Source organism: Mya arenaria, chromosome 4, assembly GCF_026914265.1.
Source record: "Mya arenaria isolate MELC-2E11 chromosome 4, ASM2691426v1".
Taxonomy (NCBI): Eukaryota; Metazoa; Mollusca; class Bivalvia; order Myida; family Myidae; genus Mya; species Mya arenaria.
In genome coordinates, this window is record NC_069125.1 from 51,968,300 (window position 1) to 51,983,908 (window position 15,609).

The following is a 15,609-nucleotide window of genomic DNA, read 5'->3' on the forward strand; positions in this document are numbered from 1 at the left end:
TTATACCTGTAAACGGATCTTGAATTTATGAGTTCCCAAGTGGTCTAGTGGTTAGGATTCCGCGCTCTCACCGCGGCGGCCGGGGTTCGATTCCCCGCTTGGGAAGACTTTTTATTATTTTTTTTATCCTAGGTATAGCGCAATATACTCGAAATATAAACCTGAATGTATTATTTCATTTCCTCACGCGTTCATACATTAGCGGTAATAGCAAAAAAAAAAACATGCTCGAATTCAAGTAGAGTGACAAGTTAGTTGAACAGAAATTTTTGTTAGATCATATAAATTTGCAGGTCTTTGGCTAGGCTTGAATGTTTAATTTCCCTATCAATGTTTGTGTTTTTTATGCAGAGCATTTCTTGGTACATTTGTGTTGGGGGTTGTCTGAAGTTCAGTTCTAGCAAGGGTTGACAGCTAGCATTATGCAGGTTACCATGGTAACCAAGACCAAAGCCAAGAAGGATGCTGTTTTCCAGTTACAGTGGGACAAAAAGGCAACTACACCCACCACCTTTAATGCCAATAAACCAAACAGTATTGGTGTTAGAGATAAGACTGTTCCTGGCTCCACATTATTCAAGTCACTTGCATTATGTATGGCCATAAAATAAATGGTGTTACCAACTTTTCGAATTAATTCACCAACCTTGTTAAGTTTTTTAGTGTCAGCAACAATTTGGCTATCTCAAGCAAGCTTGAAATATCTTAAAATAACTGAACGTAATCTGCTGCAAGAGTGGTCCGTCCATATGTTCAATGGAAGCCATAACCAAAATAAAATTGTTTTGTTCTTGGATGAAGGTCCAATTTCGAGGGAATATTGGGAGAAGATTTGACGATACGATATCCATAATTAAAGCCAGTCCAATTGTGCTTTATTTATTGTTATTTAATGATTTTAAAGCATTTCCAATAACAATGGTAAAACCACCATTGTAGCAAATGATGGCATTATCCCATAAAGATCAATACAGTTGTAAAGCTTTAATTATTCACAAACAGGTACAAAATTAAAAATATCTCAAAAAGTGATAAAATTCACACAACAAAAATATTATAATACAAAACGCTAAAAAAAAACAAGCATTATTTGCAGACGATGCTACATTTTTCAATAATGGAAATGATAGGTCATATAAAAAACTTTTTCATTCTATTCAAGATGTTGGAATAATGTCTGGATTAAAAATAATTTACTCAAAAACAATAGACGTAGTTTAAATGGAAAAAAAAAATAGTAAAGGAAGCCATTTTATCTCGACCTCTTCATCTGCAAAAGCACTTGGAATCATCTTATGTCAAATAATAGTGATTCTTTTTCGACAAATAGTATTATACCAAAAGTACAGGAATTAACAATTTTTTAAACAATGGCAACCTTGCTTGGAAAAGTTTATGTAGTCAAAATATTGCCCTTCCTAAACTAATTTTTCCTTTCAATGTGTTGTCAAATGCTCATGATCAACTGATAAAAGAATTCACAAAATCTAATTTTGCCTTTTATAAGGGATAATAAACCTGACAATATCAAAAGAGATTAGTTATACCTCTCCCAGTGAAAATGGATGACTAGGTCTTCCGAATTGAAGAATATATATATAAAAGCTATTAAAACAAGCTGGATTAATTGATGATAGAAATCATGGAAAATGGAAAATATTTTTCAATAATATACTTAACAAGAAGGCTGGAAATATTATATTTCAATGTAAACTGTATGAAAAGGATATCAAACTTTTTTGTGCTCAAAACAGCTTTTTTCGAAACATCCCTACATCTTGGAACATGTTTAAAAAGAAACAAGCCCACACACACATAAGAAAAGTCATACTCTGGAACAACTCCAAATCAAAATGAAACCAGAGATTGCTTTTTTGAAAAAGCGCTTGTCTCCCCCATAGGGTGGTCATAGGTGAGAAATAATCAATGATGGACATAAAATTTGTACTTTTGGACTGGAGACGAACAAACATAGGGGTCATCTACTGGTCATGACCAACCTGCATACAAAGTATGAAGTTCTTGGGTCCAAGTATGAAGTTCCTGGGACTCCAAGCTTTCATTAGTTATTGAGCAGAAAGAAGTGTGACGTACAGACTGGTGACCAACAAATTGTTTTTTACCTGAAGGTCACTTTGACCTTGACCTACTGACCTCAAAATCAATAAGGGTCATCTAATAATCAAGACCAACTAGCAAACCAAGTATAAAGTTCCTGGGCCAAAGTGTTGTTAAGTAAATCAGCGGAAACCATTATTTTACCTCAAGGTCACATTAACCTTTGACCTACTGACCTGAAAATCAATAGGGGTCATCTACTAGTCATGATTAACTGGCATACCAGGTATGAAATTCCTGGGTGCAAGCGTTCTTTAGTTATTGAGGGGAAACCTTTTTTACTTCACAGCATTGCGACCTTGATCTTTGACCTACTGATCCAAAAATCAATAGGGGCCATGAACTAGTCATGACCAACTGGCATACCAAGTATTAAGTTCCTGGGTGCAAGCTTTCTTTAGTTATACAGCAGAAACCTTTTTTACCTCACAGCATTGCAACCTTGATCTTTGACCTACTGATCTCAAAATCAATAGGGGCCATCAACTAGTCATGACCATTTGGCAAACCAAGTATGAAGTTCCTTGGTGCAAGCGTTCTTTAGTTATTGAGCGGAAACCGTTTCTTCACCTCAAGGTCATGGTGACCCTGACCTTTGACCTACTGATCTCAAAATAAATAGGGGTCATCTACTAGTTATGAACAACTAGCATACCAAGTATGAAGTTCCTGGACCCAAAGAATCTTTAATTATTGAGCGGAAACCGTTTCTTCACCTCAAGGTCATGGTGACCTTGACCTTTGACCTACTGATCTCAAAATCAATAGGGGTCATCTACTGGTCATGAACAACTAGCATACCAAGTATGAAGTTCCTGGGTCTAAGCGTCCTATAGTTATTGAGCGGAAACACAGTGTGACGTAAATACCGACAGACTGACTGACTGACGGACAGGGCAAAAACAATATGTCAGACATAATTATGAAACAGTATATTATAAACAATGAATGGCACGAAAAAGGAATACTTTATCTCGAACATATCTTCGACTTTAGAAATAAGAAATTCATTCAATCACTTGCAATTCCTATATGAAATCACAAATGGTGACTATTTGAAGTATCTACAACTTATCAATAATATACCACAATACATGAAAAATGAACTAAAAATATCAGATATTACAATTCTGGCTGAATGTAACTCGATGTTAGAAAAAAAAGATTACACATTTTTTGTATAACAAACATATTTAAATTAATACTTTTAAAATAAAATATGGAAAAACTCTATAAATGAAACACTCAATTAGAATTAAATATATTAGGGATGCAAACGAATATTCGAATATTCGAATATTCGATCAAACGTTTGGTATTCGAATGTCAAAATCGGTATTCGAATATTCGATGTTTTTTTTTGTTGAATAATAATAATAATAAATATTTTGCCTACAACTATGTTGTTGTATTTAAGATTCCTTTGTCTTGTTCAAACAACGATTGGCCCATAATGCCAGAGGTGTGAATGTGATGACAATACACTAAACACGCGGCATGTATCATTTAGGGACATATCGTCGGGTACTATAAATAGTCCCCGTGTTTTTACAATAACTAGCTTAATGTAAAAACACGGGGAGTGACAGAAAACGCTTCTACCAATTAAGAAAATCTAAAATAGACTAGTTCCCAAGTTGGTTTAGTTTTTACGTAGTTTATATATTATAGGTCAATCCCAGAACGAGGCTGCTCGTCCTACGGAGACTCTCCATTGGCACATAACGCCATTTGACCAAAAATCCATCTAGGTTCACGTTGTTTACAAATATGAAGGCAGAGGAATATTAATAAAAAGTTTTTGTTAATTTTTCTCTGTTGATAAAGTATGACTTTTTGTCTTTCTGAAATGAAGAATTTCAGAGGCTCATTTGGTGTTATTCAGGGTCCGCCACGCGTAGTTATTACGACAAGGAAAAGCTAAAATGCCCCGACTATTACTTTAGAGAATATTATAAAAGTTTACTACAACTTTTAAAAGATGTATTTTGGTAATCGAATATTCGAATATTCGTTCGAAAGAATTACCGAATATTCGAATATCAATTTTGCCATTCGTTTGCATCCCTAAAATATATACATTGCCTTATATAGCAACAATCAACACATGTATACGAGCCTTTCAGTTACGAGCCTAATCAACAGAGTTTAACCCACAAATAAATATCTATTTAAATGCAAATTATCCAATTCTAGTTGATGCAACATGTATTCCAGTTATGAGGAAACAATAAACCACATGTTCTGGGAGTGATTTGTCATACAAGACCTGTAGAATAACTTGAAGCACTTTCTCCACTCAAAAAGTATTGAAATTGAATTAAATTTAAAAAAAAATTATAAGGAGTAAATGTTGTTGTATTAATTTTACAGTGATACTCCTAAAATACTGCATTTTCTGTTCAAAATACAGAGAAATAATTCCTAATTAATTCTGCAATTTTTAAAAAATACCTATATTAACAAATCAATATTGAAAGTGAAATAGCTATTATGAAAAATAAACTTAATGTACATTTACAAATGAGGGCTTTTCTATCATAACTATCAGATATTTAATACAATTTGAGAAAGCCAGTGTGTCTCTATAAATAATCTTTTTTTGCCAATATATTTGATATATATTACAGTTGTTCTCCATGTTTAGCTATATGAATTGTTTTGCATACGTTTGAATAAAAATAATAATAACATTATGTTATCTGCATAATACATTAAACAAGACATGATAAAACAGACCTTGAACAGGCATGCCATTCAACATTACTAATGGTATAAAAAACATTGCATGTCAAGGTGTAAGTTAAGAATGTTTACCTATTGCGTCTGAAGCCCTTTAAAGACCCACTCTCTGTTTTTGCTCAATGTATTTGATTACTTGTTGCATTAGGTCTCTTGAATGCTTTTTATTAGCCTGATATACTGTTTTCTAATTTTCATTTTTTATAATTATATTTATAAAATTAACTTCATGTTTAACTTCACACCTTGATGTGTCTTTCTATACTTTCAGTTTATTTATTTGATTACTTCTAAGCTACAGCTATACACTAGTGTACATTACAGAACCAGGGTAACTCGAGCCAGGGTTACATTCTGTCTGTGCTCTATGCTTCAAACAACCTAAAATGACTACAAAATTATCGAAGCACTAGCTGAATGTGCCTTGCCAGAGTGTGTGTATAAATAAGCTTAAACACTCACCCACAGCTAGTGGACCTTTAACAATGCTGGTAATTCAAGCATAGTGGATAAAAATTACCATGGAACTAAGACCCAACAACAAACAATATTATAACAAGAGGCCCAAAAGGGCCTATGCTCTACTGGCATGGCTCTTGTGGTCATTTTCAATCCAGAGCATGTACGTTTGAGTAAAAGGCAACAAATATATAGTTCACTTTTAGTGTTTGGGTTAGCTGAAAACGCTGCACATTCAACATCTGAGGACAGGAAGTGTTGTAAGCAGATTAGTTGCATGAACTATTTTGATATGTGCCAAGTAAAGGTAATCTGAGAGTAAAAAATATTTGCTTTCAAAACTGTACTCGTCATCAAAATTTCATTTCTGTAGCTTTAAAAATAAAGTCGGTCAAAGGTCAAAGTCAAGGACATCCGAGGACAACATTAATGCTTGTTTGCAAAACTGTTCACATGGTCAAAATTTCATTACTGTAGCCTTAAAAATTAATAAGTAAGTCAAAAGGGGTGGGGCCAACTTTTGCCCAAGGGGCATTATTTCAAATGTTTTCAATTGCATCATATGATGTTCACGGTTTGAAACAAGAAGATTTTGAAAATATTTCTTAAATAAGTCTCTATGAAAATTGTGACACCCAGGGCAGAGCCAGTTTTGACCCAATGGCATAATTTGAACAACCATGGTTGTGGACCACTAAATAAAGCCTTGTTCAAAATAGCAAGGATTTGCATAGTGGTTTCAGACAAAAAGGTTTTTAACATTTCCCAATTTAAGGGGTGGGGGGGTCCGTCCCTTACAAAGAAAAGAGAACTCTTCCCTGGGCCTCCGCCAATGTCGCCGAGGTCGTTTGCATTTGCCGCACTGGTCCCTTTCGGGACAATCTCCGTGGGGGGGCAGTAATGACCCCAGTGGCATAATTTGAACAAACCTTCACAAGCAATTGTGAATTTACATGTAAACTTGGCTAAAAATAGACTTCGCTCATGAAGACTTGGCTAAAAAAAGACTAAGCTTAAAATAGCATTTTTTATACTTTCAAGACCCATAATCCAGGCATGCATGGGCAGATCTGGCTGGTTTTCGAAAGGAACCGAGCTCTTATGGATATCTAAATACTGTACAAGTTTCATCGAGATACAATCAAAACTGAAGACTGTATCGTGTTCACAAGCTAGTGTTTACAAAATAGCATTTTTTTATACTATCAAGGGCCATAATCTAGGCATGCATGGGCGGATCTGGTTTTTGAAAGGAACCGAGCTCTAATGGATATCCAGATACTGTACAAGTTTCATCGAGATACAATCAAAAATGAAGACTGTATCATGTTCACAACCAATTGTTTACAGACGCACGGACGCATGAACGCACGGATGCACATACTACGTATACATTACCATCGCATAAGCTCTTCTGGCCTTTGGCCAGTAGAGCTAAAAATAAAAAAATAAAAATTTAACAATCCAAGTATTCAATTTCAATGAACAGACTGTTTTCATTTAGAGCATTTGTTACGCGTAAAAAAGCAAAATATCTATGAATTTTAAAAATCATAATATTAATGACTGCTTCTTGATATATGCAATACCTAATTAATATTTGTTGATAATAAAACATGATCAATAAAGAATTGTTTTTAGGATTTTCATCATCATCTTCAAAAAAATATAATAAAATATTAATAACTGATAAACATCTCTTAAAAAGTTGTTGTGCATACATGTAAAATAAATTAGTGGACATGTAACACAAATTATGCAAAAATGGAGCAATGCATTAAATGCAAATTTGTTTTCTTGCTAACATGATTGTCATCAGATATTTTATCAAAATGTATGAAATGTAAATGAAATGTTCACAACATAGTGATATTTGATGATACCAGCAGTAGTAAGTATGATATTTCTATAGATGTGGCGAATGTTTGAGAATCATAATATTGTAAAATATCACAGTGAAAATTTGGCTTGGAAATGTTGTTAGGTAATTGATTTTATCCACATTATCATGTCTTTTCTTGTTCCCTGGAGTCAAGATAATTCTCTATGCTGCGTGTGAAAAGGTTTGGCACTTTACCACAGCTTGACTGGGGAGCCGACTGAAGATTTCGCTTTAATGACTCTAACAACTCGTAGCGTAAACTTCCTCCTAAATAGTGCTGAAAAAAGGAAGAATAAAACTTATCATGATCAAATTACCAATTCCCTGAAAAGTCTTCATTTGGCAAAACTACAAAACCTAATGTACATATTCATAGTAAATCAAATTACCAATTCCCTAATGGGTCTTTATTTACCAAAACTTGACATTATGACTAGCAACTTTTAGCACTTTTTACTAGTTGGTAATGCTGGGTTTATCACATTGATGCATTTAAATTTTAACAACCCTTCACCAGTCAAACAGATTCAAAAGATGTTGTTATGTAATGTAAGTGAACCGTTGAAGACATTGCTTCTCTGACAAAATGTCTTATAAAGTAAGAATTTGATGAAGTTTTATTTGATGATGAGTTCAATTATATTATAGCCATACCTCTTTGAATGTTTTATACACAGCTTTAAAGGCTGGTTGTTTGTCTTCAAACCAGACCCTCCTGCACCCATGCAATATCACTGCTCCCAGCTTCTCCGCTGGCTTGCACACACTCATGTACATACAGTGGTCGGGCCGGTAGTTCAGTTCACAGGAAAACACATACAGCTGATCTGCAATACCAAATACAGTTTATAAATAAATTTGATACAGTTTATGTTCTTATGGATTTGATACAGTTTATTATTTATTTATTTTGTTCTTTTTGCTTTCTGACTGCACTCATTTAATGTTAGCAGTTAAAATTATGAATTCCTTAACAGGAAGGTATTTATTAAAGTTTATAACTTTATAAACCAAAATCTATAACTTTATAACCCAAAAACTAAAATAAAGCAATTGAAAAATACATTATCCAGAATAAGCAACCAAGTGGGTTTAATTACTAGTATATCAGGCCAAAACATTGTCTTAATTAATATTGTGCTTCAATCTGGTCAACTAACTGACCTAACTGACCAGTATGACAGGAAAATAAAATGACTTCAAATACCTGGATGGTAGTGGAAGTATATGTTGATGAGGTCCTGATCTCCCCAGGTGATCTTGAGGCGGTACTCCTTGTAGTAGTTCTGTACAGACTGGAGCCAAGTGGAGGCACGCAGCCGGGTAAGGTTCATCAGCATCACTCCACTGTTTACTCCTTTTGGCAAACCAAGACATTTACTGTTACATAGTGATAATGAAGTTTCACATGAATCTAGTAATGATACAGTTTTGTAGAGCATTACTTAACAACATTGAAGCAAGGGAGGAGGCATGCAGCTCGAAAAAGTTCATCAGCATCACTCAACTGTTCTTGCCTGTAGGAGATGGTACAACAGTTTGTTATGAATGTAATATGCAAGCATTAATATTATGCCAGACCTCATGAACTTTTTTCTATCACATTTGAATGATAATTAAAATAATTGAATCAACCTCTTTTCCGTCCATGTAATTACAATAACGTTTGTGTGTTGAGTGAAGACACCTGTAAACCTTGAAGGGTTTGATTGTGTTGTAAGCTGTTGTAAATATGTCTTTGTGCATATCCTGCAAGAAGTTCTCACACCTACCCACTTCCCCATAGAAGGGGTGCCTAGCAAATCTGTTGTACCAGCCGATGGCTTTGTCCTCATGTTCGATGGAGACTGCAGCCAGTTGGGTGGAGTTGAAACGTGAGAACAGGCTCCAGATCTGCTCCAGAGGGGAGAGAAACAGGATGTCCGTGTCCACGTACAACACTGAGTCAATGTCACGTAGCATGTCCTAAACAATACAGGGAGATAGGTTAAGTTAAAAGGAAAGCAGAGCAAAGAAATAATGTGAATGCACTTTAAAACAGCATGAATTTTAGTTGTGCATTAAAACTTTTCTTATGTGAGCAGTCAAACAACTTAATATACAACCTAGAAATACCAGAATTAACTCTTCAATGTGCTTTAATTAACATTATGTTAATAATAATCAGATATTCTTCATTGAAATAAACATAATATTTTTTAAAAGATAGTTCAGAAGAATTTTAAAAAACAAATCTTATCAAAATATGACCATATTTGAATATCTAAATTCACTGACAGGAATGAAGAGCCTTTGGCATGCACATGGTTTGAACAGTTTGCGCCAGTCCTCTGCCTTGACACCCTCTTGCTCCGGAAATGTTATGTTGTACAGTTGATAGTCAATCTTCTGACGGTATTTCTCTGGCCAGAAAGCGAGCTAAAATACATCACTTTTAATCAATGTTCTATTATATTCTGATTTGGTAATTTCATGCACATACCTTATGGTAATGTAAAATTGATATTTAAAGAGTCTGAGAGGGTCTGTTATTGTATGTAAAACAACATTGGGTGTAAAATCTCCCTAATTGAATTGTATTATTGAAAAGAAACACAGGTATGAAGTCGTCTCAAAAACATGCCATTCATTCTATTTGAATTTTTTAAAGAAAATTAATTATAAATTTATCTCAAAACATCTCACATAATTTCCTTTTACAGTCAATTTCTACAGACCTGTTCCTGAAAGTGTTTACGCAGGTGTGGCTCTGTAAAAATGTGGAACATGAGGGGTGTAACAGTGAACAGCACAGTTGACTTGAACATGACAAGGGTTTCCTCCGCTCTGTCACCACACACCACGACTGCTATGTGGATATGTCCTGCCCAGTCTGAGGCTCTGTACAAAGATATAGACAAACATTAGAATCATGGCTGTAAACAGCATAGATGAATGAAATTAAATTCTTCATTGACTGATAACTAAAATAAAATGTATATTTGAAAAACAAACTGATTGCTAAACACAATATAACATGCATTAACAACAACACATACTTATCAATTTCAGGTTTGTTTTCAGCCCGTTCATGGGTTTGGACATCCTTGGACTCCTGTGGCAGATGTGGGTTGCTTTCTTCTTCTACAAAGCAGTGAGCAACATTTTAAAGAACAATAAAACTTTCATTATCACAGTACATATTTTATCAGTATTACTAGTATATATAATAGCTGCTTATTTTTATAATGCTGTATATTTCACAGTTTCTAACTGAGCACAAAGTATTGTGTTTATCAATCACAAATAGTACTTAACACGGATCATATCTGTGACTATACCGTAATTTCCACTTATTACAGATTGTTATAAGTGGCAACTAAAATAAAAAAAATTACACAGATAATTATGAAATATCATTCAGTGTCTCAATTAAACCCACTGCATGAGGTCAACATTACAGTTCAGTATTAGAGGACTTCTGACCCTACAACCAAAATAAGAAATTCTTTTAAACGTCTAAATAAACCATACCAGTGTTCGAGGATTCAGGCTGGTCTATGGCATAGTACATGTAAACTGCCACAAGGACAATAACAGTCAGTCCCAGCTTGAACAACATCCTCCAGGACCGTACAACACAGCGCATCAATACTGAGACAGGATAGAAAAACATTCATGTTTACATGTCAATTGTATGTTTTTTGAAGTATTTTCAAAACTCTTCACTTAAAATTGGAGATACACAGAAAACAAGTATACATGTTTACCACCATTTTTTTTACTACATCTAAGGCCATTTCTCTCCCCTTATGTCTTCATCGAATGAAACTTAAATGTAGTTTTTGAAGGTACATAAAAAAATGTTGCAAATGCTGAACCAAGAACACAATTATCCACTTTATAGATGCACTTTCAAAAACAAACTTCCTTAAATTATTAGTTGAACAATCTAATGCACCTGAGTCAATTATAACCACGGCCCCCCCAGGTCCGGGGATTAGCGGGTACTTTGACTTTCGGTCCAGCCAACCCCGTTTAAATCCCCCGCGAAATGTCCCCACACCCCAGGGACCCTAGTTAAGGCCCATTCCCCGCTATATTTAAAGCGCAGACAAAACCACAGCAATCACCCGGCACTGCGAGGCCACCTGAAAGGTAAAAACACGGCCCATTCCCCCGGCTATATATCCCCGGTATACCCCCGGACATGGGGGGGGGGGGCGTGGTTACAATTGACTGGTGCATAATAATCTAATCCATAAGCAAGTGATAAACTAAGCAATACATAACACAATCTTACATGTCAAGGGAGTTGCGATTGGGGTACAGGGGGGCGACCCGGTACAGGGACAGCAGCGGCAGCCAAAATAATACTCAGGAACCAGCCACTGTGAATTTTAGTTGCAGCTCACCATCCCTACATGCACATGATAGTCTAAGAAGTTTGTAACCAGTGGCCTTTCATTATTGTCATAAAAACATGCATTAATGTTCATGAAATAGTTTGCCTTGAAAAACTGGTGCAAATCGGCTTATGTCAACAAAACATCGCTAAAACCCGATATCCGGTACCCGGTATCGCCCGGTACCCGGTATCCCTTCCCGACACCAGCTTGTCGATACCGGGATAGCATTCGGAACTCCTCGGCCATTTTTCTTCGAAAACAACCTCGGATGTAAATCAACGGTTCACAATGTCAGAAATATTTACATTTTACTACGCTGCAAGTAAATCGCATAGTAATTTCAATTTAATAGCTGTTAAACTTAATGATCTTACTCTTGGGAATCATAATATTTGTGCAATAATACTCTTTAATGACAATCAATTTAGACGTTAAAAACACTGCAGTGTATTAATACAATAATTTACAATTTTACGAACTGCTTTTAATTATGTACCGGCATACATCCGAGGTTCTTTTCGATGGAAATGACCGAGGAATTCCGAATGCCACGTTAGCATTCGGAACTCCTCGGCCATTTTTTTCAAAAACAACCTCGGATGTATGCCGGTACATCAGTTGAAGTAGTTCGTAAAATTTTGAATTATATCATTAATTAATTGTAGTGTTTTAGAGTTGTATTTATTGATCTAAGTTTAAATTGATTGCCATTGAATTGTATTATTGCAAACATAATTAAGAATCCCAAGAGTTAAGTCACAAAGTTTAACTGCTAAATAAAATTACTACGCGATCTACTTGCGGCGGACTTAAACGTACCACTTTTTGAGTATGTAAACCGTCCAAATACATCCGAGGTTGTTTTCGATAAAATGGCCGAGGAGCTCCGAATGGCCACGTTAGGTGTAGTCTCGATCATCTAGACGCCTGCATTTGATCCGGGTCAATACCGTTCAATACGATCAGAGCGGCTGAATGATTGAGACTACGTTAGGTGATACCGAAATATTAACAGATGATAAATCCCGGTATCACACAACCCGGTATTTAATGCTTATTGCCTATGGTTATCGGATAAAGATTGCTTGTTTTGTAGGCATATTTATATGAATTATTGTTCTGTAGTAGACCTCTACCTGGTTTGTTTAATTGTTCGAGTTATAAAGTTAGAATTGTTTTTGCGAAGTGCAAATTAATACAAACAACCAGTTTTAAGTGTTTTATATTTCATTTATCTTGTTATTACAGATAACATGCAGTAATTACACGAAATATAAATAGCAAAAATAAGAAACAATAACATATTATTGATATAATACTTTTTACAGCAGTACAGTGTGCATTTTCAATCAATATTATAATTTCAGCATACATGATATATAAGGTCACAAATAAATAATGACAAATATAATCGTGTAAAATATTGTAAATTTTGACTCTGCAAGACATGTAACCAGCCTGTTTTAGAACTACACACTTATTTTGTCTGTAACCTGCACACGTGTGTGTGTTTCGCGTACTTATATAAAGTTACCTTCAATTTTATGAGTTATGATAGAATTTGTAATGCTTCGCCGGGGGTTATTTGGCAAGCTGACTGACTTTAATAATGTGCTACAAAATATTAATCTACACAGTGCCGATAGTATTGAAAATAGTGTCCATGATTTTATATGTTTAATAACGGGGCGATACTATTTCCCGGTCCCGGTCTCATCCGGTCCCGGTCTCCTCCGGTCTCTGTTTTCAAAATGTTATTGTAACTATCGAGCGTTATCGAGGTGTGCATGACAGCGGAGGGTAATAGGATTACAAAAGATTACAGTTGATTAAAACATTAGATATTTGATGATAATTATTTCACCATTTATTTCATATTTTATATCCATAAACCAAATAATAAATTAAGGCAAAGATAAAAAACATTATATATATGCTCATGTACTAAAATTAATGTAATGAATAACAAACACATTGTGTGTTTTTTTCCTTATTTAATTCAGTTATAAGTATACTTTTGATAATAGTAATACAAATAGAAATGCATGAATACATGTAAATCAAATTTGTAAGTTAACTCAGTACTTCAGGAATTCTAACATTTTTGTTTTGTTTAACTATTGATTTTGTTACAGGAGATGCACTGCCACGACCAGTTCCTGCAATGGCTGCATGTTCTGTTTTGGCAAATAACTATCGACGAATTCTGGCATTTCACATAAATAGAATGTTTTTATTTTGAAAGTCTTAGGGATCGCGACTTTTCATTTCCTTTATGAAACGGATTTTTTTTTTATATTTTCTAGACAGCTGACTAAATGTTCCCTCATTTCACTTACAACGAGTTTGACATTAGTATTACACAGCCATTCTTAAAACAAAATTCTACAGCATTCGCAGAGACACAACAGGCATGTCCATTTGGTTGTTTTAAACAGGCGCGTAGGAAGGAAATTGACATTGGGGCCTCGGAAGGGGTGTGCTGAGGAGGGGTGTCCCCTCCCGTCGAGATTTTATTTCAGTTTTAAGCATTGAAGGACTCGATTTCCAGTGAGTTCAGGTTTTATTTTCGTGTTTTTATCTAAACCTTTTTTCGGTTAAAATAACATTGTTAGCAAAAGCGACATGTTAATTATTGTGCAATCATGAATTATTATAAACATCAGTTGGCAGTATTTATTTACCTTTAAATATTCATATTTGCACAGTCTCACAATGTATGTTAGATAACTAATTAGCACAGTTTACCTCTTCATAGTGAAGCCCCGAGTGACTTTGGAACCATTGCGAGTTGAATGCCCCGTATTCAGTTTTCTTAGTGCCAAAAGATCTCTTTTGAAAACTTTTAGGCAGATTTGGAACGTCCAATTTAAAGTCAAACTATGTGACGAGTTTGAAATAATACATATTGCCGGCTATGTAATGACAATTCTATTTTAACGATCATGACGACTTTAAATAAAGATGCTTGTATCTTGTAAGTTATATTTCATTTGTAAAGTAGCGTTCCGAATATTTCAGTAGTTTATTTATTATTATTATACTTGTTATATTTTGTCAAAGAACTCTTCATAACAGGTTTATGACAATACACAATAATGTCATACCATGATAGGTGTAAATGCATTATACAACGCGTGTCAGAGATTAGCGCATGTCCCTCGTTAAGGAAATGATACACGGATTAGCCAGTTTTATTAAACACGCACGGCTTCTGTTCGGTTCATACCTTAAAAACATGGTTGTTTATTATAAAGGCATTTTTTTAGAATAAATGATTGCTATGCAAAGGCTCTAATAAAGTTAAGAAATAATACGATAATAACATATAACCAAATCAAAAAATAATCAGCGTCAGATTTCTTAAACAGTTAGAGATTTATTGTTATTTACTTCAAGTTGACAAATAAAATATATTCTGCTAAAGTTGTGTAATAATGACGAACGTATTTGAATTTATTCAATTTGAACGAATAGCACAAAAATTATGAACGAAAAATGGAAACGTAATGTTTTTCTTACTTAAGAATGGCGCAACTTCAAATAAACACTCTTCATCTAGTAGCTTTAATGTCTTAGCACACGCATACTTACTATAATCGGATGTTATAACATTGGAACTATAAGCTCCAGAAAATGAGCTTGTGTACTTTTTCTCTATTCATTGATTTACTTGTTTACATGCTATGAACAATGTATAATGTCTTACGCATTAACATATCGTATCGTACCGACATGAGTCGGATATGCAAACATGGAAACCTTTTCAATTGTCATCATTAATTTTTACACTATTGCTTCAAAGAGAACCGTTCACACTCATAGCTGGACTGCTTAAACAATATATTGTTTGTTTGTTTTTAAACAGAAGAGGAAGAACAACTGATAAACCAACTTGACAAAACATAATTTAAAAGGTGCAATTCTAAGTTACTTCATAGTCTAGCCGTCCTCAATCCTTTATTTAAAAAAACAACATGAGCATTAATTTTTATTGCCATCGCATCTTTCTCTACACCT

General features: G+C 34.6%; 1 protein-coding gene and 1 non-coding gene across 2 annotated transcripts; one reads left to right on the forward strand and one right to left on the reverse strand.

Annotated features, from left to right (window-relative positions):
* The first annotated feature begins 33 nt into the window (after positions 1-33).
* Trnae-cuc (transfer RNA glutamic acid (anticodon CUC)) lies at positions 34-105 on the forward strand. The gene has a single exon. It is a non-coding gene; the product is annotated as a tRNA-Glu (tRNA).
* A 758-nt stretch (positions 106-863) lies between these two features.
* LOC128232144 (glucoside xylosyltransferase 2-like) lies at positions 864-11,787 on the reverse strand. The gene is made up of 9 exons (XM_052945538.1): positions 11,484-11,787; positions 10,715-10,834; positions 10,240-10,324; positions 9,919-10,081; positions 9,479-9,619; positions 8,974-9,166; positions 8,409-8,558; positions 7,856-8,028; positions 864-7,478 (listed from the first exon to the last, which is right to left on the reverse strand). The coding sequence occupies exons 2-9, from the start codon at positions 10,827-10,829 to the stop codon at positions 7,326-7,328; spliced, it is 1,173 nt and encodes a 390-aa protein (XP_052801498.1). The 5' UTR covers positions 10,830-10,834; positions 11,484-11,787; the 3' UTR covers positions 864-7,325.
* Between the last annotated feature and the right edge of the window lie 3,822 nt (positions 11,788-15,609).